This window comes from Carettochelys insculpta, chromosome 33 (genome assembly GCF_033958435.1).
Source record: "Carettochelys insculpta isolate YL-2023 chromosome 33, ASM3395843v1, whole genome shotgun sequence".
NCBI lineage: Eukaryota > Metazoa > Chordata > Testudines > Carettochelyidae > Carettochelys > Carettochelys insculpta.
In genome coordinates this window covers 1,432,862-1,460,265 of record NC_134169.1, presented here as the reverse complement: position 1 = coordinate 1,460,265, position 27,404 = coordinate 1,432,862, and the positions used below count along the sequence as shown (strand labels likewise).

General features: G+C 53.0%; 1 protein-coding gene and 4 non-coding genes across 5 annotated transcripts; 4 read left to right on the top strand and 1 right to left on the bottom strand.

The window, feature by feature from the left end:
- The first annotated feature begins 3,698 nt into the window (after nucleotides 1-3,698).
- On the top strand, nucleotides 3,699-3,780 carry TRNAL-UAG (transfer RNA leucine (anticodon UAG)). Its single transcript has one exon. It is a non-coding gene; the product is annotated as a tRNA-Leu (tRNA).
- A 9,400-nt stretch (nucleotides 3,781-13,180) lies between these two features.
- On the top strand, nucleotides 13,181-18,968 carry LOC142005146 (C-signal-like). The gene is made up of 6 exons (XM_074982834.1): nucleotides 13,181-13,327; nucleotides 14,172-14,223; nucleotides 14,925-15,112; nucleotides 16,775-16,933; nucleotides 17,881-18,000; nucleotides 18,855-18,968. The coding sequence occupies exons 1-6, from the start codon at nucleotides 13,181-13,183 to the stop codon at nucleotides 18,966-18,968; spliced, it is 780 nt and encodes a 259-aa protein (XP_074838935.1).
- Nucleotides 18,969-22,692: 3,724 nt separating this feature from the next.
- On the top strand, nucleotides 22,693-22,764 carry TRNAP-CGG (transfer RNA proline (anticodon CGG)). The gene has a single exon. It is a non-coding gene; the product is annotated as a tRNA-Pro (tRNA).
- A 2,898-nt stretch (nucleotides 22,765-25,662) lies between these two features.
- On the top strand, nucleotides 25,663-25,763 carry TRNAL-UAA (transfer RNA leucine (anticodon UAA)). Its single transcript is given in 2 exon segments — nucleotides 25,663-25,700; nucleotides 25,718-25,763. It is a non-coding gene; the product is annotated as a tRNA-Leu (tRNA).
- A 1,569-nt stretch (nucleotides 25,764-27,332) lies between these two features.
- On the bottom strand, nucleotides 27,333-27,404 carry TRNAC-GCA (transfer RNA cysteine (anticodon GCA)). The gene has a single exon. It is a non-coding gene; the product is annotated as a tRNA-Cys (tRNA).

Below are 27,404 nucleotides of genomic sequence, written 5' to 3'. Positions count from 1 at the left end.
CCCCCCACCCTCCAGGCTGACCCCTGCACAGCCCTCTGGGCATCGTAGAGCCTATTTGTCCATTGCAGCCAGGAGAACAAGCAAAGGTGAGCTAAAAGGTACAGCAGGACTTGAACCCCTCATGGGAGCATTAGGAGACTCCCAATAACCAGTTCATCTCACCAGCCTCGGTGGAAAGGAGCCATGGGCAGCTGCAGAGAGTTTGTGGTCTCTGGAATGAGCTGTGTGGGTCAGGACATTTGCTTATTCTGAGGGTCATGCGCTCCAGGGGTAGAACATTTACTAGTGCTAGTGGCTGAGTGCCCAGGGCTGGGGCTGGGAAGTGGCCATGTCAGTGTCTCACTCAGGTCAACGCTGGAAGGGAGTTTGGCCCATGAAAACAGCCTGGGGCAGGGAGGTGTTTCCCTGGACTCTCCGGCATTTCAGTGGGTCTGGCTGCTTTGGGGCCGGGACACTGACCTGTCCTGCCACAGTCGTTACCCCAAAGGGGCTTGGGGTTTCCAGTCTCAGACACAGCACACAAAGCCGCCCTCAGCAGCACTGCAAGAGCCACCCCACAGTGTGGCAGCCGCCATGTGCGGTTTGACCTGAAAGCCCAGAGCTGCTCCTTTCCCAGAAGGACAGGAGTGTCCAGGGGGCCTGAAGCACTGGCCTGTCACCAGCATGTGAACCTTCAGAACATCCATTGTGGGTCAGAACAAAGGTCCCTCCAGCCCCATGTCCTGTCAGGGCCAACACCTGGTGCTGCAGAAGGGCGCAGCCTGGCACCCCTGGGAGCTGAACCCAGCAGCTCCTGTGTGCTCCTTTCAGCTGTGGAGCAGGAGATATGTCCCAAAGAGGCTTTTCCCCAGCTGCTGAAAAGCACAGAAGAACTCAGGACTTGCCCAGAGTGGCACAGTGGAATGGAGACCTGCCCCAGGCCCTGTGGCTGGATCTATTGCTGTCAGGGGCAGAGAAGCATTCCTTCCCCCTGGGCAAGTATCTGCTCTTTTCCCAGATGTGCACTGCCCAGCCCAGGAGCTGGGAGACACCAGAGCACTGCATCAAGCCTTGGGGAACCAGCCCTTCACTCAGAGGTAGCTGCACCTGTGCCTGACTGCAGCTGAGCCAGGGCTGCTACTTCCTTGCCAGGGAAATACACCCCTGGCTGTGTTTGGGGCCCTGCTTAGCCCCAGGCAGCAGCACTGCAGGGGGCAGAGGTGAGTGTAGCTGACAGTGGAGTCAGTCTTCACACTTTGAGGGCAAACGAAATCATTCTACCCCCACCTCTGGCAGCCAGAGCTCAGCTCAGCCTCACAGAGGTGTCCTGTGCTTGGAGTCTGCCCAACACAGGAGCTGGGAGGCAGCAAACTCAGGTGTGCTGGAAGTTGCAAACAATGGGGCTGGAAATCAACAAAGAAAAATGCAATGAGGATGGGATTTGAACCCAGGCAGGCAGAGCACAATAGATTAGTAATCAATTACTTTCACCACCTCATCTTCATGTGCTGCAAGTTTTTCATTCTTCCCAAAGTCAATCCTACCAGGAACCTTTCTGCACCTCGCTGGTTGGGCAGGGAAACAGGATGGGCAGATTTGGCCCAACAGTTCTACTCTCACTCCTGTCCCCTGCAGTGCGGCTTCCTGGGGTGAGCAGGGCCCCAAACACAGCTGGGGTGCAGTGCCCCGGCCAGACATGGGGATGAGGTGGGGGAAGCCCTGGTTCAGCTGCAGCCACTGACATGGGCAGCTGCCTGTGAGAGAAGGGCCTGTCCCCAAGGCTGGCTCAGGGGCTCTGCTCTCTCCCAGCAGCTGGGATGAGCTGGGCTGTGCACAGCTGGGAAAGGGGCAGACACTTGCTTCTGGGGTTGAATGTCAAACTCCCCTCTCTCTGACACTGAGAGCAATAGATCAGCCTGCAGCACCAGCCACAGGGCCTCAGGCAGGTGTCCGTGTGACTGTCCCGCCCGGGAGCCCCTGGGGTCCTGTAACCAGACACAATCCCCCTGCTCTACTCCATCTTGCCCCTTTTCGGTGCCTCTGAGCACACAGCACAAAGGAACAGCACAGTCTTAGAGCGTTTGAAAGCACAGACGCGCCTATCTGAAGCCCAGCGTTTAGATGCTTCAGAACACAGATGTGCAGTGTCAGCATGACCCTGGACTGAAGCCTACAGACAAGGGGGCTAACAGGCTAGATGTTGACCACAGGGCCTCAAATTGCCCTCGGCTGCTACCGATAATTGAGACGCCCACACTTCATGCAAAGCCGAGCTGCTGAGCCTTCAGCTGTACCCCTCGCTTTCCCAATGAGCCAACAAGACAGCAGGTGCTACAGGATGGGACATTAAGCAGGCGAGGCAGCGTAGTGCCCAATCGTCTGTGAGTGTGACCCAGAAACCTACCACACGCTCTGTAGCACAGACAGAAAGACAGACAGACACATCCTGCACCCAGCTACAAAGGCTGTTCACACACAGAAAAGAGGTTCTGATATTTGACAGCTAAACCATTTCCCTCAAATGTCATATTAAGCACATCTGCCCATCACACAGGCAGGTGGAGGGTTTGTGGTCCCAGTTGCTCACAACCGGACACATCCAAAGCCATGAACCACCAGCCTGGCTCAGTCACAAAGGGACAGTGGTCCCTGCTGCCCCAAGGCTGACAGAGAGCCCCTCAAGACCACCACTGCCCAATCCACCCAGGACCTGCTCCTTACTCACTCAGACAGAGCTTTGCTTGTTTTCCTTCCACCCAGAATCCCACTTCTCTTCCTGGGGTACCAGGGGCCATTCCTGGAGCACCATTGGACAGGCACAGGATTCTGCCTCCCTGCAGCCAGCCTCACCTGCACAGGCTTTCTCAGGAGAGAGAGTGGTGCTCCATTAACTGCACTGAGGTGCTAAGCTGCTCTCCTGCCTGCCTCAGCTTTACTTCCTTCTTCTGCCCCGTTCCAGCCTCACTTCTTCCTTTAGCAAGTCACGCAAAGGAGGCCAGCAGGAGAGCCGGCCTCAGTAGGTCAATCCTCAAGGGCAGAGGAGGCCAAGACACAAGCCTCCAGAAAAAGACCGGCCGAACTTGTGTAGCTTCCCCAGTCTGACAGCGACGTATATGCTCTGCTGATACCTCTACCCTTTTTCACACAGCAGTTGGGTTTACTCCGGAGACAGAATGAGACCAGCTCTTCTCAGCCCCAAAGGGGAGCAAAGCAACCAAAGCACTGGTGTTTTCATGGGGCTTTAAACAAGTACATTGCACATGTAAAGCAAATGTAACAGCCACAAAGCTACAGAAGTTCTATCTGTGTTGGGTTCCCCTCCCATCACGTCCATCCACAAGTCACTGCTTACCCTGGCCCACGTGGGGAGCCCTTCAAAGGCTCAGCTGCCAGAGCAGAGGATGGCAGCTGCACTCAGGAACTGTGACTCCAGCTTTAAGAGGATCATGACCAGTAATCCCCATCACCTTCCTCTGTGTGTCAGTGTGATCTGGGATAAAAAGCAGCCGAGAGAGACGGCAGGGGAAGGTTAGGATGTGCTAAAAGCCATCTTTTTGGAATACTGTGTCACAGCCCCCTTTTATTGAAAACATGCTGACATTTTCACTAGGTATGACATATGAGGCTTTTTAAAACTTCCTATGTCCTCTTGGTGTAAACTGTTCTGAAACTCAGGAAATGTCAGGAGAGGTTGATGCTCGCTTACGGCTCTTTTTGTAGGTAGTGTGGCCGAGTGGTCTAAGGCGCTGTATTTAGGCTCCAGTCTCGTTGGAGGTGTGGGTTCAAATCCCACCACTGCCATCTCTTTATGAACTGGAAGATGGATAGAAAGCTGCATTGATGGCCAGACCCCAACAGTTGAAACTGACATCTCTGTTTGGAGATGGGTTTCAAATATAATGTCCTCATGATCAATTCTCTGTCTTGCAAGGTTCAACATCTTTATTGAAAAGCTGGATGAGGGGGAGTACTACACCATTAGCAAATTTGCAGATGACCCTAAACTAGGGGAAGAGGTAGATCTGCTGGAGGGTAGGGATAAGGTCCTGAGTGACTTCGATAAATTGCAGGGTGGGGTCAAAAGAAATGTGATAAGGATCAATAAGGACAAATGGGCTGTGGCCACATTTGGCCAAAACCTCAAAATAGCCATGCTAATGGCCAGCTACTCTGCTGATAGGAATAGGGGGATTTCAAAGTCTGCGGGGTCCTTTGGAAACCTGCCTGTGCACCAAAAGGAGATGATGCCAACACCCAACCCCATTGAATGACTTCACCGTAGTTGCCAACACAAGAAGATATTGCATCAGGAACTGGATTTGAGAGAAGGTCTGCCAGATCCAAACGACCACCTGTCTAGACTAGAGACCATGGTATGTCGTATTCCTAGTGTTTTCGATGAAGTATTTCTGCCAACAGTATAGTGGCTTATTCCATATTTGTTGCTGTAGTTAGATCAGTTTTATTTTAAAATGAAGAGGCTTCTCAAGAGGGGAGGGAATGTGGTGCTTTAGGTGTAAGACTGCTTGTAATTACTAGAACTGTGAATCCAGGCTGCTGGCAGTCTGGAAACACAGGAAACATGAAGAAGAAGTTAGAAGATGAGCTGGGGCCTTACAGAGAGCTAAAAAATGGTGCAGCGGCTTTGTAAAGAGGTCTCACTTTTGGAAATAAAGTGTGTGGATGTGTGTTACCGCCTTGCTAGTACGGTACCACAGGCTGGTGGGAGCAGGTTCCTCACAATCCTGGGTGTCCCTGAGGAGCGTCACACTCAGCTTAGAAGATTGAAAAGCTGAGTTCCCTTGTCCCTGCTCTGCCCTCTTTGTGTGCAAAAGGACACTTGCCTCCTCTGGCTGCCTCCACATCAGCTCCAGTAGCTCCTCACCACAGCAGTGGTTCACAATCTGTGACCTGTTTGCAGCTCAGTCAGCACCCACTTGTGACATCCTCACAAACACACAGGTAGTATTGGACACAGCCCACATTACACACTGTGGTTTCATATGCAGCCTACAGTAGAGAACAAGTTGAGACCCATTGTGCTCGAGATGCTCAGAAGAGCCAAGTTTGGGTTAAAATTCCCCTCTGGCTGGTTCCCCGCCCATTCAGCCCAGCCCAGACTCTGGGAATGGGAAAGAAAGTAACTGCTGGAGGAGATGAAATACCCTCCACAAGTCCAGCAGCTCCAGATCAACCAAGAGATTATCAGACTGAGAATCGGGTGCCAGATAGAGGGGTCTGTAACTGTACCTGCTGAGTCCCAGGGGAGGGAAACCAGCATTCATTGCTTCTGTGAACTCCAGCACAGACAGAGAACTGCTGCCTGGTTCTTCTTTCCCCTGCAAGTTGTGTAGGGACAGAGGTCATCAATGGCCTTGGTAAGAAGCTGTAACATTTGCGAGTTCTTCCTGGTTGTTTCCACAGCTTTTTATTCCTGTGCTGGCTAAAGTAGGGCCAGCCAGCCAGTCAGCTGCTCTGGGACTGTCAATAGGGCTGCAGGGAGCTGTCTCATCAGAGACCGAGGCTTCATTACTTGCTTGCCAGACGGTGGTCTGGAGGGTTGTTTCTCCGTTCAAGCCTGACGCTCTGACTTTGGGATTTCTGAGTGCCCCAGAACACACCTTACTGTCTCCTCTTCACTAGTGTAGCAGAAGAATGATCCAATACTTGGCCGACCTGTAGAAGTAGTGGTCCTGAGCCCAGCCTTATGGACCACTGCTGCTAGCTGTTCACCACTGTCTGGTGAGCGGGCTGGACCTACAGCGCCCCTCAGTTCGTCCACCTGCACCATCAGGTCTTGCATCTTCTGGGCGAGCTCCTCTCCACTGTTCACCATCAATGTTGTGGGGGGTTGCAAGAGGGCTGTACCACCATGTTTGGACGGTTAAGGGCCCCAACACTCACTAGTAGCCTGCCTTTCTTCCTCTTCTCGGATCTCTCTAATCAATCGCGAATAGCTGGCTGGGGCCACCAGTCGTTCCCTTAACCGAAGGTAGAATAGGATTGGGTGCTGGCATTGCGCTCCCCTCACAATTTGGGACACTCGAGTTCGATCCATTTGCTCCGCTGTGATGGCTCCATGCAAAACAACTCTCTGCAGTAGTTTCTCCAACCTCTGAACATAGGTTGACAACTTTTCGCCCCTCTGTTGTCTGGTACTCAGGAACTTGCAATAAACTTTCTCCGAATCTTCAATCCTCCCAAAAGCATGACTGAGAGCTTCTAAGCAGTCATTTGCACTAGCCTCCGGATTACCCAGCTTCACCGTGAGAATGACATGCAGCGCAGGACCCCGGAGACTCTCTATCAGTCGCCTTCTCTTCTTGGCTTCAGGTACTGCCAACTCTGGGAGCATTTCAGTGGTATGTTCTAACCAGGGTTCAAACGCTTCTTCCCCTGGTATTGGGACCGCACCACCAGAAAATAACCGTAACTTACAGTATGAACTAGACTCATGATGAGGTCGCAGGACCTTCTCCAATGCTTGTCCCAAAGCTTTGGCCCATACATCCATAGAAGGGCCAGGGGCCAATGGTTCAGCACTCAGTAGACTCAACACGTCTGCCATAGTCTTTCCTTCCTGTGCCAAGAAGGCGATCATCTTCCCCTCAAATACTGCATGTGAGGCAGGGCCTGTTGCAAAGGCCTTGGCGATCACAACTTTCAAGGTGCCAGTGGGAATCTTTATCTCACTTGGGATCTGTAAAGAGTCCACAGCTACAGGCAATTCACATAGCACCGCAAATGCTTTGTCGTCTCCTTGAGGTCTACGCCCCCGTATGCGACACCTCATTAGAGAATCAATGGCTTTTGTTAGAAGGGCCTCAATGGGGCCATCTTCCATATCCTCAGGTATCCCTAAAACTAATAGACAATTTCTAGGATCAATACTCAACTCCTCACACCAGTCTTCTAGCATACGGCCAGCCATGGTATCAACTCTAACTTAGCCTGCAACAACAGAACTGCTTCTTACAATGTTATATATATATGGGTGCTTGCGAGGGGTACCACCCAGCAAAAGAGATCCCGGACGAGGCCCCACTTATGTAACCCTTCTATTAATGCCACATGCCTACCAGAAGGGTTGGGTTCAACTCTTGTGGGGTTTTCCTGTCAAGGATACAACCAACCAGCTCGAGCCCCCACCCAGTGGCCTGGGACAATTTCACCCCTGTGCTGGGTGCCTGTAAGGTGGTTCTCTCCCCGCCTTGCAAGCACAGAGTCTGAGATAGAAATGGCTTGTTTAATGACCATAACCTACCCCAAGGTTACAGTGACAGATGCAGTATATCTAAGCAAAGAAGAGATAAACCCCCTTCACCCAGATACCACCCCCATATGCGGTAGAACCCAGTCTCTTGCTGGGGCTCTTGGCCCTTTACCCCACACACAGTTACAGGATGTACCTTCTGCGGTGCAGTCCCAAACCCAAAGCCCACAGACACATCACCAGGGCAGTACAAGCTGTCCACTTGTCTGCAGCCTCCCCTTGCTGCCACTGCTCCTACCGGCCGCCCACCAGTCACCATCATCCATTCCTCCTACTGGCCACCCGCCGGTCGCCATCATCTGCCGCCGCTCCTACCGGCTTCCCGCCATCGTCATTCCCAACCCGACTGCTTTGGATCACTCCAAGGCAGAACCCTGTGATTTCTGCTCTGTGATTTTAGCTCCTGGTATGTCTCATATAAGGTTTCACAAACACCCCAGTATCTAGCTGGTTCAGCCAGTGCCCCTCCCCTTCTTTCTCACAACACTTTAAACCAGGGAGCCCTGTGTAATCAATGTCTTACGCAGCTGAGGCGACTGCCCTGTCCCCCACAGCAACCCAGAGCATTGGTGAGATCTCACAACTCCCACGTTAAGTGTCAGCTTAAATTGTGATTTTACAACTACATGTTTACAATAGACCAAATCTCATGGCTGACTTGCAACCCATTAGGCTTTGCCTGAAAGGTATCACACATGAACACCTTTGCATTCTCATGCAAATGATCACTGGGGGACACACTCCTCCCAGCCTCAGTATCACACCTGCCGCCCTTCACATTCGGATGCAGATGACCTCTGGGAGACACATTCCTGCCAGCCTTCAGCAGCATTGCGTTCTCCTTCTGCCCCATTCCCTACACCAGCACGTAGCCCCTCTTTGCTTTTTCGTCACACGGCTGTCAGTCCAAAGAGGCACAGCCAGGTGAATTGCATGCATGGTCCCCCGACCTGCTCATGAACTCTCTGCAGGGAGACACCAGCTAATCTCTTGCTTCTCAGAGATTTTCTTCTTACTGTAAAGAATGTGCCAACAGGAGCTTCATAGTGCTGAAGGATTTGGGGAAAGTGTCCTTCAGAGATCATTGGCATGAAAATGTAAAGGTGCGCCCATGTAATGCCTTGAAAACAAAGCCTGATGGGAGCAAGTGAAGCAAAGCGTTTTCATCTCTTGTAAATAGCTTGTTGTTGGAAAGTCACATTTTATGACTTTCCCCAGTGTAAGAACTGTGGAGTCTCACCAGTGCTTGAAGTTGTTGTGGGCTACAGGGCACTCATGACTGCTGTGTAAGATATGGATTACAGAGGGATCCCTTCATGGAAGCCTTATGAAGTGAAAAAGGGTTGGAATAGTGGTTGATTCAGCTTGCTGGAAGCCTTTGGGCTATACAGCGGTAAAACTGGTTTGACTATTTCTTCCCCCCGCTGTTAGAAGGTGGACCTAAAAATGGGTCAATAACTATTCTGCTAGAATTCATCCTGGTGAATACCGAGATGCTGTACCTCGATGCAGAGCTGAATACCACTATGAACTGAAATCCCCTATGAGCTGGTAGCTGAGGCCCTGGAGTGCTTCAAACACAGGGTTCTGTCTATTGCAAAACCCACAAGACACTAGAGGGACATCTGGTGTGAGAAGCAGCCAGCAGGTGTGAGTGGCAGGTGGGCAGCTGGCAGGGGATGCGGAACGCCGGTCCAGCACAAAGGTTGCATTACCTCCAGTTCAGAGAGGGAATGCAGCAAGGGCCATGTCTACACTAGCCTGTTCCTTTCGGAAGGGGCATGGTAATGAGTGAGGTCGGAAGATGATAATGAGGTGCTGCCATCAACATGCAGTGCCTCATAAGCATAATGGAGCACAAGGCGATTGAAAAGTGCCACTTTTGAATCTTGTACCATTTGTTTGGGGGGGCGGGGCCTGTCGAAAGAACCACCTATTCTTCAAATATCCCTTCTTCCTGTTTAGTTTTATGAAGGGGCGAGTGTAGACAAGTCGAAAGTGATGTGACAGGGAGTGCACGGACTGGGAAGACTTGGAAGTGGGGCATTTGAAGTGGATAGGGAGAAAGTTTGGGTGTGTGGATTGGCTCTTTCCAGTATAGGACGGCTGAGCCTGAGAGGCAAAGGGCACTGCTCCATCTGCTTGAGCTGGGATACTTACTTGAGGCTTGGTTGTGAACTCTGGGTGTGGTATTTTCCCAAGCTTATGCCATATGACTTTTCTGCCTCTTTCATTAAAAGCTCATTTTCTACACTCAGACTCTGTGCTTGTGAGTGGGGAAGCATTGCCCCTGCGAGGCACCCAGGGCTGTGCAAATTTCCCAGGCTTCTGGGTGGGGGCTTCAGCCAGTTCTAAATGAAATGGATGAAAAGGGACCCCTCGATGTTGAAACAGACCCTGGTTGCTGCCGACTCATTCTGACAAAAGGCTTACATTACACAGCTGTAGACCCTCTTATCAGACTGAGCTCCTTCATGAGTCCCTCAGTAAATCAAAGGGGTGACTATCCTCCAGTCTCTTTCATAGAGTACTAGAAGTGGAAGGGACCTCACGAGGTCAACAAGCCCAGTTCCCTGCACGTTTCCTTGCACAGAGTCCCCAAATGTCAATCAAAACTCCAGTAGCTGAGATTTATTCCCCACAAAAAGATCAGTTGCATGTGTTTCGAGGTGATATTGGTGCAGGAGTCCAGAACTGTTACAAGAGAAAGAAAAGAGAAATTCCGGTCTAATTCCTAAAAGTGCTCATGCTGAGCCAGATTGGAAGGTTTCCCTTCCTCATAACTTCTAGCAGTTTGTGCTTCCTGGGATGCTTTTCTGATTAGGCCACGTCAAAGGCTTCTTTGTCTTTCCAATATTGTTGCTGCCTTCATTGTAGGTACAGGAGGAGAGGAGAAATGATCATGACAATGTCCCTTTCTTTACACGCTCCTCTGGGTGCCAGAAAGATCCTCGGTGTGTCTCAGAGCCAAGCAGCTCATGGTGTTCAGCCCATTGAGCAGCTGCCTTTCATGGCCATTGTGAACCTGTCACCTACATGTCCCTTCCTAGTGAATGACCAGGGATGGTAACTTAACATCTAGCTGGGTGTGGGTCACTCCTTTGTTGCTACTGCAGAGTTAGTCTCAGGGCGTTTCTCAGATTCTGAACAAAGAAAGAACAAACACAAGGAAAGAGCAAATGTTTTGTCTTCCAAGGTAAGAAACGTACGTTTTTGAGAGAGAAATTTATCCCTTATTGCTTCTACCTACCTGAGTGGCCTAATGGATAAGGCGTGGGCCTCTGAAGCCAAGGATTCTGGGTGCAAATTCTAGCTGGGCTAAAGCCCTTTTTCCTGACTGTCAATCTTAAGATAAATGAAAATGTGGGCTTTTAAAATGAGACAGGGTCACTTCAGCAATTGTGCATCACTGGTGCTCTTGAAGTGCCTGAGGTTGGCTTCATGTGAATGAATTGCTGCATATTCATATCACTGCCTCATTTGTATCTGTCATGGGGTTCAGGCTTCCCCAAGCTCTGCATCCCATCTGCAGGCAGGAGTGACTCTTACTCAGCAGGAGAACAGCAGGTTTATTAGCTGACAGGACACAGCATCTTACAGAAGAGTCAGTACAGCAGGCAGAGGCAGCCAGTCCAATCCATGCTGGTGAGAGGAGGCCCTGAGGGCCCCCAGAGCTGGGGCCTTGCCCCCTCCTTTGTCTCTCTCCCTCCCAGCCCAGACGAACTGCTTCCCACCTCCCAGTTTCAATTTAAGCTCCTTGGGCTCGACCTCCCCCTTTGTCTGCAGTACAAAGGTGTTACCTGGTTGCCAACTTACCCCCAGCAGGAGCCCCACACCCTCTGTGAGACATTCACATAAACACACACACATACCCCCCACATCACAGCATCTTCTGAAGTGGCACACTCCCATAGCCCCTACAAAAGAGAGGCTAAAGTGGCCCCACATCCTGCCTGTATAAGACAGAAGCTGGGCTGTGGAGAAGGAGAAAGGGGTTGCTTGAGAAGAAGCAGATCCTGAAAATAGGCCACTGTGGGAAAGGAAGAGACTCAAAGCTGTGGGTACCCAAAAGGCTCCTGTTACCACCTGCCTTCAGCCTGAGGAGACGGATGGAGTGAGCTCTCTCCTGCTGGCAGCACAAGCACTCTCCTGTTCCTGCCCTGGGCTTTGCCGTTCCTCTGCATGCAAGTGACAGACACGCTCTTTTGAGTCATTGATCTTCATACCCGTGCAGGACAAACCCGGCTTCCCCGGCTCCTATTCTTCCCCATGTCCAGAGTGCTTTTACAAATGGAGTTTAATTAAACTTTCTCTCTTTGGAACAAAAAAAGCAGTAAAGTAGCACTTTAAAGACTAACAAAATAATTTATTAGGTGAGCTTTCGTGGGACAGACCCACTTCTTCAGACCAGAGCCATAGCAGAACACACTTAATATTTAAGGCACAGAGAACCAAAAATAGTCATCAAGGTTGACAAATCAGAAAAAAATCATTATCAATGTAGGCAAATCAGAGAGAAGGGGGCGGAACGCGGGGGGGGGAGTCAAGAATTAGATGAAGCCAAGTATGCAAAAGAGCCCCTACAGTATCTCAGAAAATTTGCATCCTGAGTGAAACCACATGTTAATGTGTCGAATTTGAATATGAAAGAGTTCATCACTCACATGGAAATTCTTTCCCAGAACAACCATTCCCATTGCCTGCAGCACCAGTGCTCCACAGAGCAGCCTGGGAATGACTGGCTGAGAATCAGCACACGGGATCATTTCCAGGGCAGAAGGCAATATGCCGCCTCTGTGATAGACCCAACCTGGAAAGCAGCGTATGGAAACTGGAAACACAGAAATGATCCAGGCGCACGGACAGTACAGACAGAATGCCTGTCCACACTGGAGCTGGGGACAGGAGCTGGCTGGCTTATGTCGGTGCACAGCAGCAGCCTGGAGCTCTTTGCTGCCTTTTGACTCTGTGCAGACGAGAAAGGACAACTTGTTTCCAGCCTCAGCGGAGGGTGGGGAGAAAAGAAGAGCTCTGCAAAGACAAGGGCCAAGTCATCCCTCCCACCCACCCCATATGCTGTGGCTGGAAGCAGCTCCTGTCCCTTTCCTCCCACACACATTACAAAAATTGCTGCTGGGCACATTCTGATGGGAACCCTGACAAAAATCTGGGCTGGGCGTGTGACCCTGCAGGCTGCGTTCTGCTGGAATCCAACTGAACTTGCTCAAACTTGAGGAATTTTACAGGTGTCCCATATTCAGCAAACGGAAACATGGTCACTCTCGGGAAAGTGCTGCCTTGGATTGTGGAAGAGACTCCTTGAGAAGAACCCGACCTTGTCTCTTGCAACAGTGTAAGATCTTCTCCAGCTCTAGCGGGGCTGGGTACAGGCACCTGACCCATTGTCATTGCCTCTACAAATACACGTCTACATCCTTAGCCGTGCACAGCCTTGCCCTCCGCTTTGGAGCCAAAATCAACAAGCCACAGAACTCTACTGCAAAATCCTGGCCTCCATCTACATAATCTTACAGTCCTTCACCCAGTCCCACTTTCTCCCTCTTCTGCGTACAGCACCTCTGAGAGCTGTGGAAAATGGATCTTCATTGCAGTGACTCCTCGGTCACAGCACGGTCACCGCAGTGGTGTTGCCCTTCTGCACAGGAAGGCAGCCAGAAGTTGATTGGCCCTGCACCAAAACATGAGTAAGTAGCAAACCAAACCAAACCGACCAACCCGCTCACCTGAGAGGAGGAGTAACAAATAGACAAATAAGGTCTGGCGTATTGGAGCACTTTCTGTTTTGTCACCTGATAGCAGCAGAGTTATTTCCCTGGATGTATCATTCCATAACCCCAGCTGTGAGCAGGCAGGGAACTCAGGGCTCTGACTAGTGCAGCTCTCACTGAGTAGAGGCAGGGAGGTGCCATGGCTGGTTTAAATCTCCGCAGTGTTCTGGTGACAGGGGCCAATCAAGGAATCGGCCTGGAACTGATCAAGCAGCTTCTGGGGAACTCCAACCCACCAGAGTGGGTCTTTGCCACCTGCCAGGACCCAGCAGGGGAGCAAATGCAGGTGAGAACGGGGCAAGGGGGGTGGAGTTAGCAGTAGCTGGAGGGGGAAGCAGAAGCTGCGCAAGGGGCTTCCAGTGTTGCAGCACTTGGGGCTGAGACCCACACACTGGAGCAGGCAATGACTGCAGACCCTTCTCCAGCTCGAAGGTGCACAGTTGCACCCCAAACCCTCTACACCTGGCAGCTCAGGTCCCAGAGCAGTGAGGATGTGGCAGCATTTGGTGAGCCTGGGGCACCGACCCAGGGGCTGTGGATCGTCTTGCCCAGCATAGGTGAATAATGACTATAGCACAGCAATACCCAGTCCCACCAGCCTCCAGTGAGCCTAATTCATGAGTCTGACACCTCCCTTGTCTGCCACTACCTCAGGTCCTCTGTCTTCTCAGCTCTGCTCCCACACCCAGCCTGGAGAACTGCAGATTCTGAGTAACTTCTGGGTCATGGCACCAGCTCCTTCCACAGCTGACAAAATCCCCACTCACAACCAACTCCTGAGAACTTGAGACACTGCCAGATCCCAGCGGCTGGGGGGAACCCCCCTTACCTCCCCTGGGGGAACTGACCTCCAAAAGCCTCCTCCCAGTCCCCATGAATGATGGGGAAGTGATTTGTGTCCCAGACTCCATCACACTGAGTTAGACAATGGCACTGGAAATGCTCAGGGGCAATTAGAAGCCTCCTACTGGTACAGAAACCAGGGCAGGTTGTTGTACAAGGAGGCTTGGTGGAGAAAAGCAGTTAAGACATTGACTTGGTTCCCAGGGTCAGTGGGGATCTGGATCCTGCCCAGCATGGCCCTGGGCATGGGCCCAATGTCAATAACCATTTACTTCATTCTTTTTCAGGAATTGCGGAAGCTGGAGGCCAAACATCCGAACCTGGTGATCATTGCGCTGGGTGGGTGCCCGGCCCCAGGCCCAGAGCTGAGGTTCCATCTCCCTGCAGCATGTTCTTCCTGTTCCTATCCCCCTCTGCATCCCCCCTCCCAGGTTCACCCAGTCCCAGTGAGGAGAACAGGACCAGAGTCAATAATCGCTGAGAGCTCATTGATACCTTCACCAGCCCCAGAGGAGGCAGGTGTGAGTGGAAATTCTGGCAGGGTTGGTTGGCTCTGGAGAGGCTGGAAAGCCCCAGGACCACCATGTGGCAGGTTCCTCCTGTGAGAGTCACACATGGGCAGCTCTGTCTGGCATTCCCACCTCTGGGATGGAGCCCTGCACGTCCAGCTGGGGACTTCTCTCACCTACAATGCATCACAAGCAATTCTAAATCATCCACTTCCTTTGTCTAAGTGAGATCAACTCCGCGCGTATGAACTAATCACCGACTCCAGCACATTTCCATTTTCTGGGCTACTCAGATTGTCCAAGGAACTGATCATAATTGTCTCTCTGAACTAGCTTTTCCTCTTGTTGCTCCAGCACAGCTCCCCATGCCTGGACCCAGCAGCAGTCCCCAACCCCCACCTCCTTTCCCCAACCCCTCTCCCACCTCTGAGCCCAATGGAAGAAGCCCTCTGGCCCAGGGGGCTGTGCTCTGGTGGGGGTGACATCGGAGAGGAGGAATCATGCTCTTGACCCCCTGCTCTGTCGCTGTAGATGTCACAGAACCAGCCAGCATCAAGGCGGCGGCAGCCAGAGTTGAGACACACCTGAAAGGCTCGGGGCTCAATCTGCTGATAAACAACGCTGGGATAGTGAAGTTGAACACACTGGAGTCAGAGACACCAGAGGACATGGCCCTGGTGTACGCGACCAATGTGACGGGGCCCTTGCTGGTGAGCCAGGTAAGGGCCCTGACAGAGAGCACGTGGCCAGATGCACCAGGGTTTGACAGTGCTTGGGCCAGGAGTCCTCCCTTCCCTGGGTTTGGGTCACTGGGTCAATATGGGGCCTTGGCTGGGAACACAAAGGCTGCAAGTGTATTGAGGGACTTGAACCTCTCAGAAATGAAACCTCACCCCAGATCCCTGCATGGCCCTGGCTCTGCACACACACTGCTTCAATCCCTCACTTTTCACACCCAGAGCATCAGTGCAAGGACAGCATCATTCATGAAGCCCCAGTTCCCTTACTTGAGAGACCTCTGTCTCCCCAGTCCCACCACTATGTGTGGCCTTAAGAGGACTCTCTCCCCATCCCCTCAGATGTGGCCCAGCCGGCAGAGGGGCATCTGTCTGCTCCGGGGCTGAGGGTGACTGCAGCACGGAGCTGCGAGATGGTCTCTGGCTGGCCGGGCTGGGGCTCATGGACGTAGGTCCACAGCCAGGAACTACGGCCCTTCGAACTGTGAGGACAGAAACGTGTCCTTTCTCCTTGACAAATAGTCCCCAGTGGGATAAGCAGCAGGAAGGGGCTATCAGGGCTGGTTCCCTCTTTTACCAAAGGCACCGAGTGCTTGTGAGCATCTCTGTAAAGCCCCTGGACACCCTGGGCAGCCCATGAGGCTCACAAATGGGCACCTGGGTCTGAGTGGCGGCAGGAACTGGCACAAACTCGACAGCCCAAAAAATGAGCTTCCCCGTGTGTTCACTACACACCCATCTCTGCTGGTGCTCAGCAGACTGATGGCCCCAAGTGGGCTCACTCCAGGTGCCATACGAGCTGCAAGTGGCAGCGCACAAGGGGCTGGGGGGGGCAGGACAGGCTCGGAGGGCTCCACGCTGGGTGGGTCTGTCACTGGCCTGTGTACAGAGACCGAGTGTGGAACAGGCCGGGGAGTCAGGGCTTGTGTGGCCAGAGGCCGGGGGGTTCAGGCACCTGCTGCGGAGCCGGCACAGACCAGTTAGCTTCACGCCAAGGGCAGCTGGTGGGGAGATGCCTCAGAGCAGAGGAAAGAGATTCTTCCAACCCCGGCAGGGCTGTGGGGAGGCTCTGTGCCCTCCCTGGTCCTCATCCTTCCCCTCCTCTCCCCACACACCCTGGCTCCTGGCCAAGCCACAAGCTGTAGCCTGGCTGGGCAACTCAAACCATTGACCTGCCCAGGGTAGGCAGGTGGGGGAGCAACATCCAGCCTGAGTCCCTGATCCCGGGGCCTCCTGCTCAGGATATAGGGGGGGTTCCCAGAGATGTCCACATGACTCTTCCCCTGCCCTGGCTCTGGCTTGCAGCCTTGCCCAGCAAAGACTCACAGCTGAGGAGCTGCAGCTGGGCCATGCTCAGAGCCATGTGGGCAGCTGTGGGGAGCCGCAGACCCCCCATCTATCTGCCCTGGATGGGGACTCTGAAGGCGGGAACATGAGTTGGGTCATTCTGGGCTCCTACCTGGGCATGAGCAGGGTCCACAGCTCCCCACACCTGCCTGTGTGGGGCTCCTACTTCTGGCCTGGCCGGGGGCTGGGTTTCAGGGGAAAGAGCAGAGACCCACCGCATTCTAGTGGCTTGTCTCACGAGCACGAGGCTGGTTCCTTTTCTGACCTCACGGCTGCTCTGCTCTCCCCACTGCCCAGGCCTTCCTGCCCTTGCTGAAGCAGGCTGCCCAGGGAAGCCCCCAGACAGGACTGAGCTGCAGCAAGGCGGCCATCGTCAACATGTCCAGCGAGGCTGGCTCCATCCGGAATCTCTACCTCTGGCATCTGGGACAAGTCATCTCCTATCGCTGCAGCAAGGTACAGGGCACACCCAGCAGGGCCGGACTGCTGCCTGGGTCTGCTACTTGCACAAACCCCTGTCAGTCGGTGTCTTCCCCTTGTTCCCCATCCTACTGCCACCACTCCAGCCTCCAGCGCTGTGCTGGGCAGGGCTGGCAGATTTTTGTCTGCCTGCAATTCACTTGGGCTTCAGATCAGAGTTCCCATCCGGTGAGGAACTTTCTGTTGTGCCTGTATCCCGCTGGAGAAATCCTCACACTCTGAGGGGCCAGGGCAGCTCAGCCCCCGTCCAGCCAGTCTTAGCTCAGGGAAGGTCACTGCGGAGCTATGAATTCTATCCCCCCTGGGGTGGACATACCCCATTTTGAGACCATCCCCAGTTCAACTCAAGGGGGTCAGATCCTTGCTGCGTCTGGCTCAAATGTCGGGTACCCCAAAGGAGCATCGATGTCACATTTCCACTTTCCTCTAACTGCCCAGATCCTGCATAACAGAGAGCGGCCTCAGCACAGCTCTCATGTGTGCTCACCTGTCACGGCTCACTGCAGGCCTGTCAGCATCAGTGGCTCATCAGAGTGCAGCCACACCTGCATCTCGGTGGCTTGCTGTCCTCATTGAGCCCATCAGAGACTGCAGCTCCCACGAGTGTTTTCTTCTCACTAGTGTTTCTGACAGGCTGAGTACTTGGGCAGCCATCCTGGAAAAACTCACATGCCACCCAGGTGATCAGCAGAGCGCACGCAGCCGGCAGCGTGTGTTTTCATTGGTGGGTGCCATCCACACATGCTTCAGTGCACATAAAGTTTATTCTGCACATAGAAGGACAAAAACAAAAGGAGCTCTGCTCTCACACCTTTGTCTCTCTGTCTCTCCCATCCCTCCCTTCGGGAGGGTGGGTCGTTTCCTACAAGGCTCATTCCCTCCCACACACTCTGCTGTCTCTGCTCATGGTGTCTCACCTGCAGGCTGCTCTGAACATGCTCACCAAGTGCCAGGCCTTGGGGTATGGTGGAGACGGGATCCTGAGTGTCGCTGTCCATCCTGGCTGGGTGCAGACAGACATGGGGAATTCTGACTCCATCCAGGTAGGTGCCTCGCTCGGAGAGGACAGTGATTGCCAAGTGTTAGGAGCAGATGTTTATTGTAGGGGTAATGGCTGTGCTGGAACCCATCCTGCCCTCCGCCTCTGCCCTGCGTGGAGGGATCGTGTCCCACTCAGAGGCCCTCAGGGATTCCATGCTGTGCTCTGGGCTTCCAACCTCCTGCTGCCGCTTGCTTGGTTCCTCAAGCTGCTGGCATCCCCGAGTGAAGGTGAGCAGAGCTGCTGCTCCTGCTGCTCTGGGGTTTTTATGGGCACCAGCTCACAGGTACTTGCATGCAGTCATGTCTGTGCTCTCCACCCAGTATCTTCATTTACCCCCAAAGCCCAAAGCCCATCCTGGACTCTGGACAACTTCAACTTACCACTCTCTAGCCAAGAGCTGAAACCCACTCCAGCTCCCCAGCCCAGATCGGGGACCCCCATCCTCACACCCACCCCCCAGTCCTGAGCACCTTCCACATCTTCTGGTAGCCCAAATCACTAATTTCCAGCATTTCCCTAAAGCCCAAACTCCCAGGCAGAGCCCTCACACTCCTGCATCCCAACCCTCTGTCCCAGCCCAGAGCCCCTCCCCCACTCACACCCCTTGGCCCCATTCCCACAGCATGAATTGTGTTACATGCACCAGGGTGAAGGTCATGCATCACAACACAGCTGTGTTTTGCACACCCCCTGCCTTTGGACACACAAGAAAATTCATGCCACTCAGGGGAGGGACAGTTCAAGGGAACTCCAACTGGGCCAAGGGCTCAACTTGGTCCTGTCTCTGGGCCCCTGGGGTCCTGGGATGCTCCCAAAGTCAGCTCCCTCACCTCACTCTGCTTCCCCCACCCACAGGCCCCAGTGACGGTGGAGGCGAGTGTCAGAGGGATGCTGCACATGCTCTCCACGCTCTGCGAGAAGGACAATGGAGGCTTTGTGAACTGGGAAGGGAAAGTTCTTCCTTGGTGAGATGCTCCCAGCCCTGCGCCAAGAGCCCTGGGCCAGGCTTTTCCAGTGACCGTGCTGTCAGCTGTGCCTCTGGCCTCAATAAACCCACTGAGCTAACGCAGGGGCCCTGACTGAGCCTGGCCTGGTCTCTCCTGTCCTGGAAGCCACCAGCTGCACCTGGGTGGAGATGCCATGTGATGACTGGTTCCTCCCTCCACAGCCAAAGCCCAGAGCTGGTCTGTGAGGCAGGAGCTTTGGGTGTCCAGCTGGGAGAGAGTGGCTGAGAGTGAGGAAAACACCCAGGACCTCACTGCTGCAGGGAAGAGGCCCAGGGAGAGCTCACAGGCAATGACACCCCTTCTCCCACACTTGTGCAGTATATTGAATTAGCCACCCTGAGTTATCTTGGCCAATGCTACCTAACCTGGGCCAAGAAGCCCCTGCCCCCGAGGCAGCCCAGGGGGCACTGGGAGGGGGAGGCCAGGAGCCTCTGGATACACTGGGTGTCTCTCTTCATCAGTCTGTCATACAGGAGGATTGTCTGGGCACAGCTGAGAAAGCCAAACCAGGGCAAAATGCTAACACAGTGTGTCCCGGTGTGGGCCAGGGTGTGCCCCAACTGGGGTGGAGCAGGCCACAAGACCTCCCCAACTCTCAGCCCTGCCTTGTTCTGGGCAGGCAGCAGTCCCCATAGGGCCCAGTCCTCCTTATCTGGGCTGCAGGTGGGCAGAATATGGGCCCTGGCCCTGAGGCAGGATTGGCCACATCCCACTTAGGCAGTCAAGATGTAAGCCCCAGCCCTAGGTCAGGGCAGGGTCACAGTTGATTAGTCAGGCTCAACCCCTTCAGCAGGGCAGGGCACACACAGTCTGTGTAGCAGCCCTGGATCTGGGGCAGGGCTGGGCCACCTTTAATCAGGCTCAGCACCTTGTTAGCAGCTTGTGAGCAGCCACGGCTAACCTGCCTTTGCTTTGAAGTAGCCCAGGCACTTTGAAGTACCGGCGGGTTACTCACTGTGACAGACAAGCTGGCACTTCCAAGTTTGTAGCTTCAAAGTTGCGCGGGGGGGTGCGGGGAGGAGAGAGAATTAGCTTAATGAAGTGCTGCATTTGCATTACAGCACTTCATTAGTAATCTCCCAACACCCTATTTCCCATGCTCCCTTCCAAGATGGGAGCCAGTGCAGACACAGCCTGAGATACCCGGGCAGGTTACTGAACGAATTTAGAAATAGTGGATGGCTTTTTTTGAGGTCTTTAAACCTCATTCTACTAGGAATAGTGCCTATTCCAAAAGAGAGAATGGGGCTGTATGGACAGGTAACTGGGGCTCTTTCAAAGAATAGTTTATTCCGAAATAATGCTGCTGTATCGCCATAGCGCCAGTGTGCTTCAAGGGCTCTAATCTGAACTAGGCTGTCTTGTGTGGGGACGTGCTGTTTTCCAATAGGTTTTGTTTATTCTGGGCCTTCCTTGGTGCGTGAAGGCGTTATTATCAAATGGCTTATTTGGGAGGAATAATTCTGAAATAAGCTGTTCTGAAATAACTCTGTAGTGCAGACAAACCTGGAAAACCTCTGCCCTGGGGAATAACAGCGGTGGTGAACTGGCAATGTGTAAAGACAAATTCCTGATTACAACCAGTCACAGTGTGGGATTATTTTGGGTGTGTGGACACTACAGAGTTTATATATATATATATATATATATATATATATATATATATATATATATATATACGTATGAGGATACACATGTCACGGAAGTGTAAGGGACCTCAGGAGGTCATTAAATCCAGTCCTCTGCCCTCCTGGCAGGACCTAACACCTTCCCTGACAGGCATTATTTTTTTTTATCTCTATATAGGGCTTGTCTACACTACCTCTCCCTCCCTACTTGGAAGGGAGCATGTTACGTAGGGTGTAGGGAGATTGTTAATGAAGTGCTGTGCTGCACAGGCAGCGCTTCGTTAAGCTAATTCCCCCCCACCAGCAACTCTTTAGTGTCGGCTGGTGTGTAGCTGGGGCTCACCTGCCCGTACTTTGCACTGCCTGGGGTACCCCAAAGTCCCCTGAGTCCTCAAAGTTTGGAGGAGTTTAACACTTTGGAGTTGCCGGGGGCGGGGGAGAATTAGCTGAATGAGGTGCTGCGTATGCAGCACAGCACTTCATTGATGACGTCCTCACGCCCTGCTCACCAGCCTCCCTTTGAAGGAGGGCAGGGTTGTAGACAGACCCATTTGCCCCAGACTCCTAAATGGCTCCCCTCAAGGGCTGAGCTCACCCCCCTGGGTTGAACAGGCCAATGCTCAAAGCACTGAGCTCGCCGGCCTGCAGAGCAGGACCTTGGAAATGAGCAACAGGCAGCTGCAGGGCCCCTGGCCACTGAATGAGATTTCCTCCCCTCCCCCACCAGCCTGGCCTCCCCTTTCAGACTCTCTCACCCATCCCCCACTGCTCTGAGCCCAGCTGGGGGTTCCCGCAGCCCCGGCTGCCCCTTGCCAGCTGTCCTGGGCCCTGCAGTGTGTCCCTCAGATCCTGTCTCTCCCACCCCTCCCCAGTGCTCTGATCCCCTTGTCCCCTCAGACCCTGCCGACCCCCCCCACTGCCCTTTTCCCCTCCTCCCTCAGCCACAAGCCCTGGTCGGGTTCCCCCTCACACCTGCCACCCGTCCCCCCTGGCACCCGGCCTCCCCCTCCCTCTGCACTGTTTGTCACCCACTGAGGTCTTGGGCCCTGCCACAGGCTGTGTCAGAACAGAGACAGCCCGTGGGTGCAGCCCCTGCCTGGGGGGATCCTGCGTCTCTGTCTTCACGTGCCGCTGCTTCCAGAAGTGGCGTAATAATGAGCTGTCCAGGAGATGCGAATGGGGCATGGATGGAAATGTTCTGTACCTCATTAGCACATGGGCGCATGATTGGGAGCCCAGAAGAAGCTCTTCCAAACTCCAAAACACACGTTCAGACGCGCGGCCCACGGGGATCTTACAGAAGGAAACGCTCCCTCCAGAAGCCCCTGCTGTATTTGATCATCTCTCCCACGAGCTTATCATTTCCAGGGCTTTTGTTTTTCTTTAGTCGTCTCACTGCTCTTTCTGCTTCCTCCTTTTAAACACCAGATGAAGCTCAGCTCTGTGCACACACCTGACTCCCTGCCAGCCCCAACTCCTGGGCCTGCCCAGCTTTGATGGAGTTTGGATCTTGTAATGCATGGGAGCAAGCTGAGCTTGTTCTGGGTGGAGTCACATGGACCAGGCAGGTAAAGAGTGGTGAAGGACTGAGCCCAGCCGCACCAGCCCCCTGAGCTGGTGAATCTCACTCTAACCAGGAGGGAGTGTGGGGAAGTCCTGGGCAAGGTGAAGCCAGGTGCAGCTGGTGTGTGGGGCTGTTTGGTTTTAATTTTGTCTAAAATTGTGAGAAGTGACGTTCGCTTTTTGTCAGAAGCCGGATTTGTTTTGCAAGGCCAAGTGTTGCTCAGGGAGCAAGAAGTCTTGAGTTGAACTCCCTGATGCTCCCCCCCAAAGAGTGTGTTTGTTGCTGTCCCTGACCTTGCGTTGCCTATATTTTTCTTACACACAGTGTGGTTTGTGATCTGTCCTGAGTGTGTAGTTGGTTTCTTGCTCCAAAGCTGTGAGGAGAGCTTGGAAATGACCTTGGAAAGGTGAAGTTAAGTGTAGGATTTATCAGAGCACTTGGGGTTTATTGAAACCTGATTCTGTGGAAAGCCCAGTGCTTAATTTTTCAAGCAGGGCTTGTTGGTCTAGGGGTATGATTCTCCCTTCGGGTGGGAGAGGTCCTGGGTTCAACTCCCAGACAAGCCCTTGTTCTATTGTTGTGTAATAGCTGATCCAGACAGTTTCAGGGTTCTTTTCCTCTGTTCATTTGCTCAGTGTAATGCAACAGCCACTTGTTTCTGGATGGCTCAGCTCGAGCATCAGCTCTGTCAAGAGATGTTCCTGCCAGTGACTACACCCCTCCTGTTCACTGTGGCAGCCCCTCTGGGTGGTAGAAACTGCCACTGTCTGGCTTCTGACTCCCCTTTTGTCTGGATGAGACCCCTCGGGGTCTTCTCCCCAGGATGGGCTGGAAGGACTGTCTCTGGCTGCTGTACTGTCGCTTCTGTGAGAAGCTGGGCATCTGTTGCCTAATAAACCTCCTGTTGTACCTGCTGAGTGAGTGTCACTCCTGCCAGTGGACGGGGTGCAGTGCAGGGGGACCCCTGAACCCCATCACACGCTCTCATGAAGTGTATTGAATCAGCCACCCCGAGCTATCCCGGCCAATGCAACCTAACCTGGGCTGAGAATCCCCTGCCCCCAGGGCAGCCCACAGGGCACGAGGATGGGGAGGCCAGGAGCCTCTGGATACACTGGGTCTCTCTCTTCATGAGTCTGTCATACAGGAGGATTCTCTGGGCACAGCTGAGAGAGCCAAAGCAGGGCAAATTGCTTAAAACTGATTGCAGAGGTGTGGGCCAGGGGTGTGCCCCATCTGGGGTGGAGCAGGCCTGCCTGGTTCTGGGCAGGCAGCTGTCTCCAAAGGGCCCAGTCCTCCTTAACGGGGCTGCAGGTGGGCAGAATATGGACCCTGGCCCTGGGACAGGATTGGCCACATCCCACATAGGCAGTCAAGGTGTAAGGGCAGGGCCACAGTTCATTAGTCAGGCTCAACCCCTACATCAGGGGAGGGCACACACAGTCTGTGTAGCAGCCCTGGCTCTGGGGCAGGGCTGGGCCATCTTTAATCAGGCTCAGCACCTTGTTAGCAGCTTGTGTGCAGCCACGGCTAAGCTGCCATTGCTTTGAAGTAGCCCAGGCACTTTGAAGTACCGGCAGGTTAGCCACTGCGAGAGACAAGCTGGCACTTCCAAGTTTGCAGCTTAAAAGTTGTCCGTGGGGCTGGGGGGAGAGAATTATCTTAATGAAGTGCTGCATATGCATCACAGCGCTTCGTTAGTAATCTCCCAACACCCTATTTCCCATGCTCCCTTCCAAGATGGGAGCCAGTGCAGACACAGCCTGAGACAGCCGGGCAGGTTACTGAACTAATTTAGAAATAGTGGATGGCTTTTTTTGAGGTCTTTAAACCTCATTCTACGAGAAATAGTGCCTATTCCAAGAGAGAGAATAGGGGCTGTATGGACAGGTAAGTGGGGCTCTTTCAAAGAATAGTTTATTCCAAAATAATGCTGCTGTATCGCCATAGCGCCAGTGTGCTTCAAGGGCTCTAATCTGAACTAGGCTGTCTTGTGTGTGGACTTGTTGTTTTCCAATAGGTTTTGTTTATGCCGGGGCTTCCTTGGCGTGTGAAGGGGTTCTTATCAAATGGCTTATTTGGGAGGAATAATTCTGAAATAAGCTATTCTGAAATAACTCTGTAGTGCAGGCAAAGCTGGAAAACCTCTGCCCTGGGGAATAACAGCGGTGGTGAACTGGCAATGTGTAAAGACAAATTCCTGATTACAACCAGTCACAGTGTGGGATTATTTAGGGTGTGTCGAAACTACAGAGTTTATATATATATATATATAAATATATATGGATGAGGATACACGTGTGCCCTGGTATGGTCTGTATGGCTGTCTGCAGTCCAGGCATGGGCATGGTCCTCCCCTCCTCTTGCCTGACTCTCAGCTGCTCCATGGCTTTTAAGTCTCTCCTTGGAGCTGTGAGCACCAGCTGCTCCCTGCACCAGGTGCCTAGAGGAGGGAAGGCGACTGGGCTCCAGCCTGGGGACCTTCCTTCCTCCCACTTTCCCTGACTTTGGATTCTGGCCCTGCTCCTCCTTCCCTTTAGTGCCATGGGGGGCAAGGGGCAAAGGAACCCCCCACCCTCACCCCCCTTTTGGACATAAATTCATGTTTTGCTTTATTTGTAAGGAAGTTTGGTAAAAAGTTAAACCTCTTAATCTGTTTAATTATTTTTGTTTTTATTACTAATAACTCCTTTCATATGAATTATTACAACCCCCCCTTCTCTTAGAGACCTAATACTGTAATGTGAATAATTTAGTGTTTGAGGTATTTGGAAGCAAAAAACAAAATGCATTTGTCATCGGGGTGGTTGGCTGGTGGCCCAGGAAAAGGTTTGTGTTGAGCGGGCTGGGCCAGGAGTCAGAAAGTTCAACTTTCACTGAGTCAGCAAGTTTCAGGGCTCTGAAGAGACAAAGAGGCCATGTCGACATGAGCCCAAAACTTTGAAATAGCCATGCAAATAGCCATTTCAAAGTTTACTAAGGAGTGCTGAAATACATATTCAGCGCCTCATTAGAATGCCAACAGCTGCGACACTTCAAAATTGACACGGCTCCCCGCCATGGGGCTCGTCCAAATGGGGCTCCTTTTCAAAAGGACCCCGGTCAGTTCAATATCCCCTTATTCTCATCTGCTGTTTGGAATCAGGGGATTTCGAAGTAGCCGGGGTCCTCTTGAAAAGAAGCCCTGTCTGGATGAGCCGTGTGGCGGTGAGCTGTGCCAATTTCGAAGTTCCACGGCTGCCAGCATTCTAATGAGGTGCTGAATACATATTTCATGACTTCATTGGGGAACTTCGAAATGGCCATTTGCATAGACATTTCAAAGTTTTGGGCAAGTGTAGACACAGCCAGACAGGGGAGGTGACCAGCCCCTGGGTGGGTGCTGTGGAACAGCCAGCACCAGACAGTCACCAGGTTCAAAGAGAAACTTGTATGTGAATCACAGGGCTTTCTCTTCTGTCTTTGTCAGGATGGTCGAGTGGTCTAAGGCGCCAGACTTAAGATGATATCTTTTCAGTAATCTGGTCTCTGTAGAGAGACGTGGGTTCAAATCCCACTCCTGACACATACTCTCTCTTTAGCCTTGTTTTGGCTGAGGGGTTCAGCAACAGTGGAGGTAGGTGAGTCAACGTTGTGCCCTTGGAGCCAGCGAAGCTAAAAGCATCTTGGGGGGCCTTGGCAGGAGAGTTTCTTGCAGAACCAGAGACTTTGTTATCCCCCTCTTGATTCAGAACTGGTGAGGCCACAGCTGAGGCTCACCTACACTAGCCACCTGCTGGAAAAGGGGCATGGAAATGAGTCAGATCTGTGAATTGCAATGAGGTGCTGTATTGCACACGCAGCACTCAGGCTCACCAACCTCTGGTTCCAGGCCAGCCTATACACCTACGCACCCCATGCCTGGCCCTGCTGGGTTCCAGCTCCTCTGCTGGGCAGACTCCAAGCACAACCTAACGGTGTAAAGGTGGGGTGGGATGGTTTAATTATCCCCCATAGAGCCCAGCCTGTCCCCTGTGTCAGCCCCACAGTACCACACTCACCCCAGCTGAGCAGGGACTCAAACACACCTGGGGGATATGGTGCTTCAACCAGGCACAGGCAAAAGGGCGGTTGTGACTCAGCTGGAGACAGGGACATGGCCAGTTGCTTGTAAGGGAAGGGTCTGTCCCCACAGCTGACTCAGGGGCTGTGGTCTCTCCCAGCTGCTGGGCTGGGCTGGGCTGTGCAGAGCTGGGGAAGGGGCAGATCATTGCCCTGAGAGAGTGAATGAGTGAATGTCACACTCCCCACTCTGCCTCTGACAGCAACAGGTCAGCCTGCAGCACCAGCCACAGGTCCTCCTGTATCTCCAACCAGACAGGACATTTCTGGGGCCCCAATGCATTACAGAAACGTTGGTGAACCAGCCCAAGCAGAGACCCAGCTGCAGGGGAACCAATTCAGCAGGCAGGAGGGAGAAGCCCTCACACAGGGGCAGCTGGGGAGAAAGAAGCCCAGCCCTGACAGAGATGTATCACAAACCACACACAGGTCCCCCTGAGAGCTGAGCTCAGAGTCCTGAGTGCCAATCATTGCACCATGGAACCTGCAGTTTAAGCCCTTTCTGAGCACCTCTGACTCTTGGCAGGCTGCTCCCCTGCACTCCTTGCCCCCCTCCTGCTCTTTCACCTCTCAGGACACTGCTTCCCGCTCCACTTCCCCTGCTCTCCTCGTCAGACGTCCATCTCCGCCCCTCTCGCTGCAACTCCAGAGTGAGGAGGCAGCTTCATTTTTCTCTGAAAGTGACCAGCCTGGAGAGAACTGGTGGAGAAGGAGAGACTGGAAAGGCTGGTGGTGATTGTAGAGGAGGATGTGGGTGGGGGAGGACTCAACAGCCCTGGCTGTGAATTCACAGAGTAATCAACATCCTCTCTACATGCACTTAAAGCTTCACAGATACACAGGCCTGAATGCCTTGCGTTTCATTGACCTCTTTATAGGTATGAGGCCCAACATTGCTCATGTCACTATCTACTGCCAGGTTTATGTGTGTTAGCAGCAGCAATTGTTGAGGCTTCAGCTCTGTTTAAAGAATTCCCATAGAAAGGGAAACCAGAGTGTGTTGGAAACAGGGAGGTCAGTAACCATCTTTCAAAGGGAGTGCTTGGATTTGAACCAAGGGCCTCTTGATCTGCAGTCAAATGCTCTACCACTGAGCTACACCCCC

Coding starts and splice junctions, on each gene's coding strand:
- LOC142005146 (XM_074982834.1), top strand. CDS start 13,181: ATGGCTGGTTTAAATCTCCGCAGTGTTCTGGTGACAGGGGCCAATCAA. Junction 14,224..14,924: donor CCTGGTGATCATTGCGCTGG/GTGGGTGCCCGG, acceptor CTGTCGCTGTAG/ATGTCACAGAACCAGCCAGC. Junction 16,934..17,880: donor TCTCCTATCGCTGCAGCAAG/GTACAGGGCACA, acceptor TCTCACCTGCAG/GCTGCTCTGAACATGCTCAC.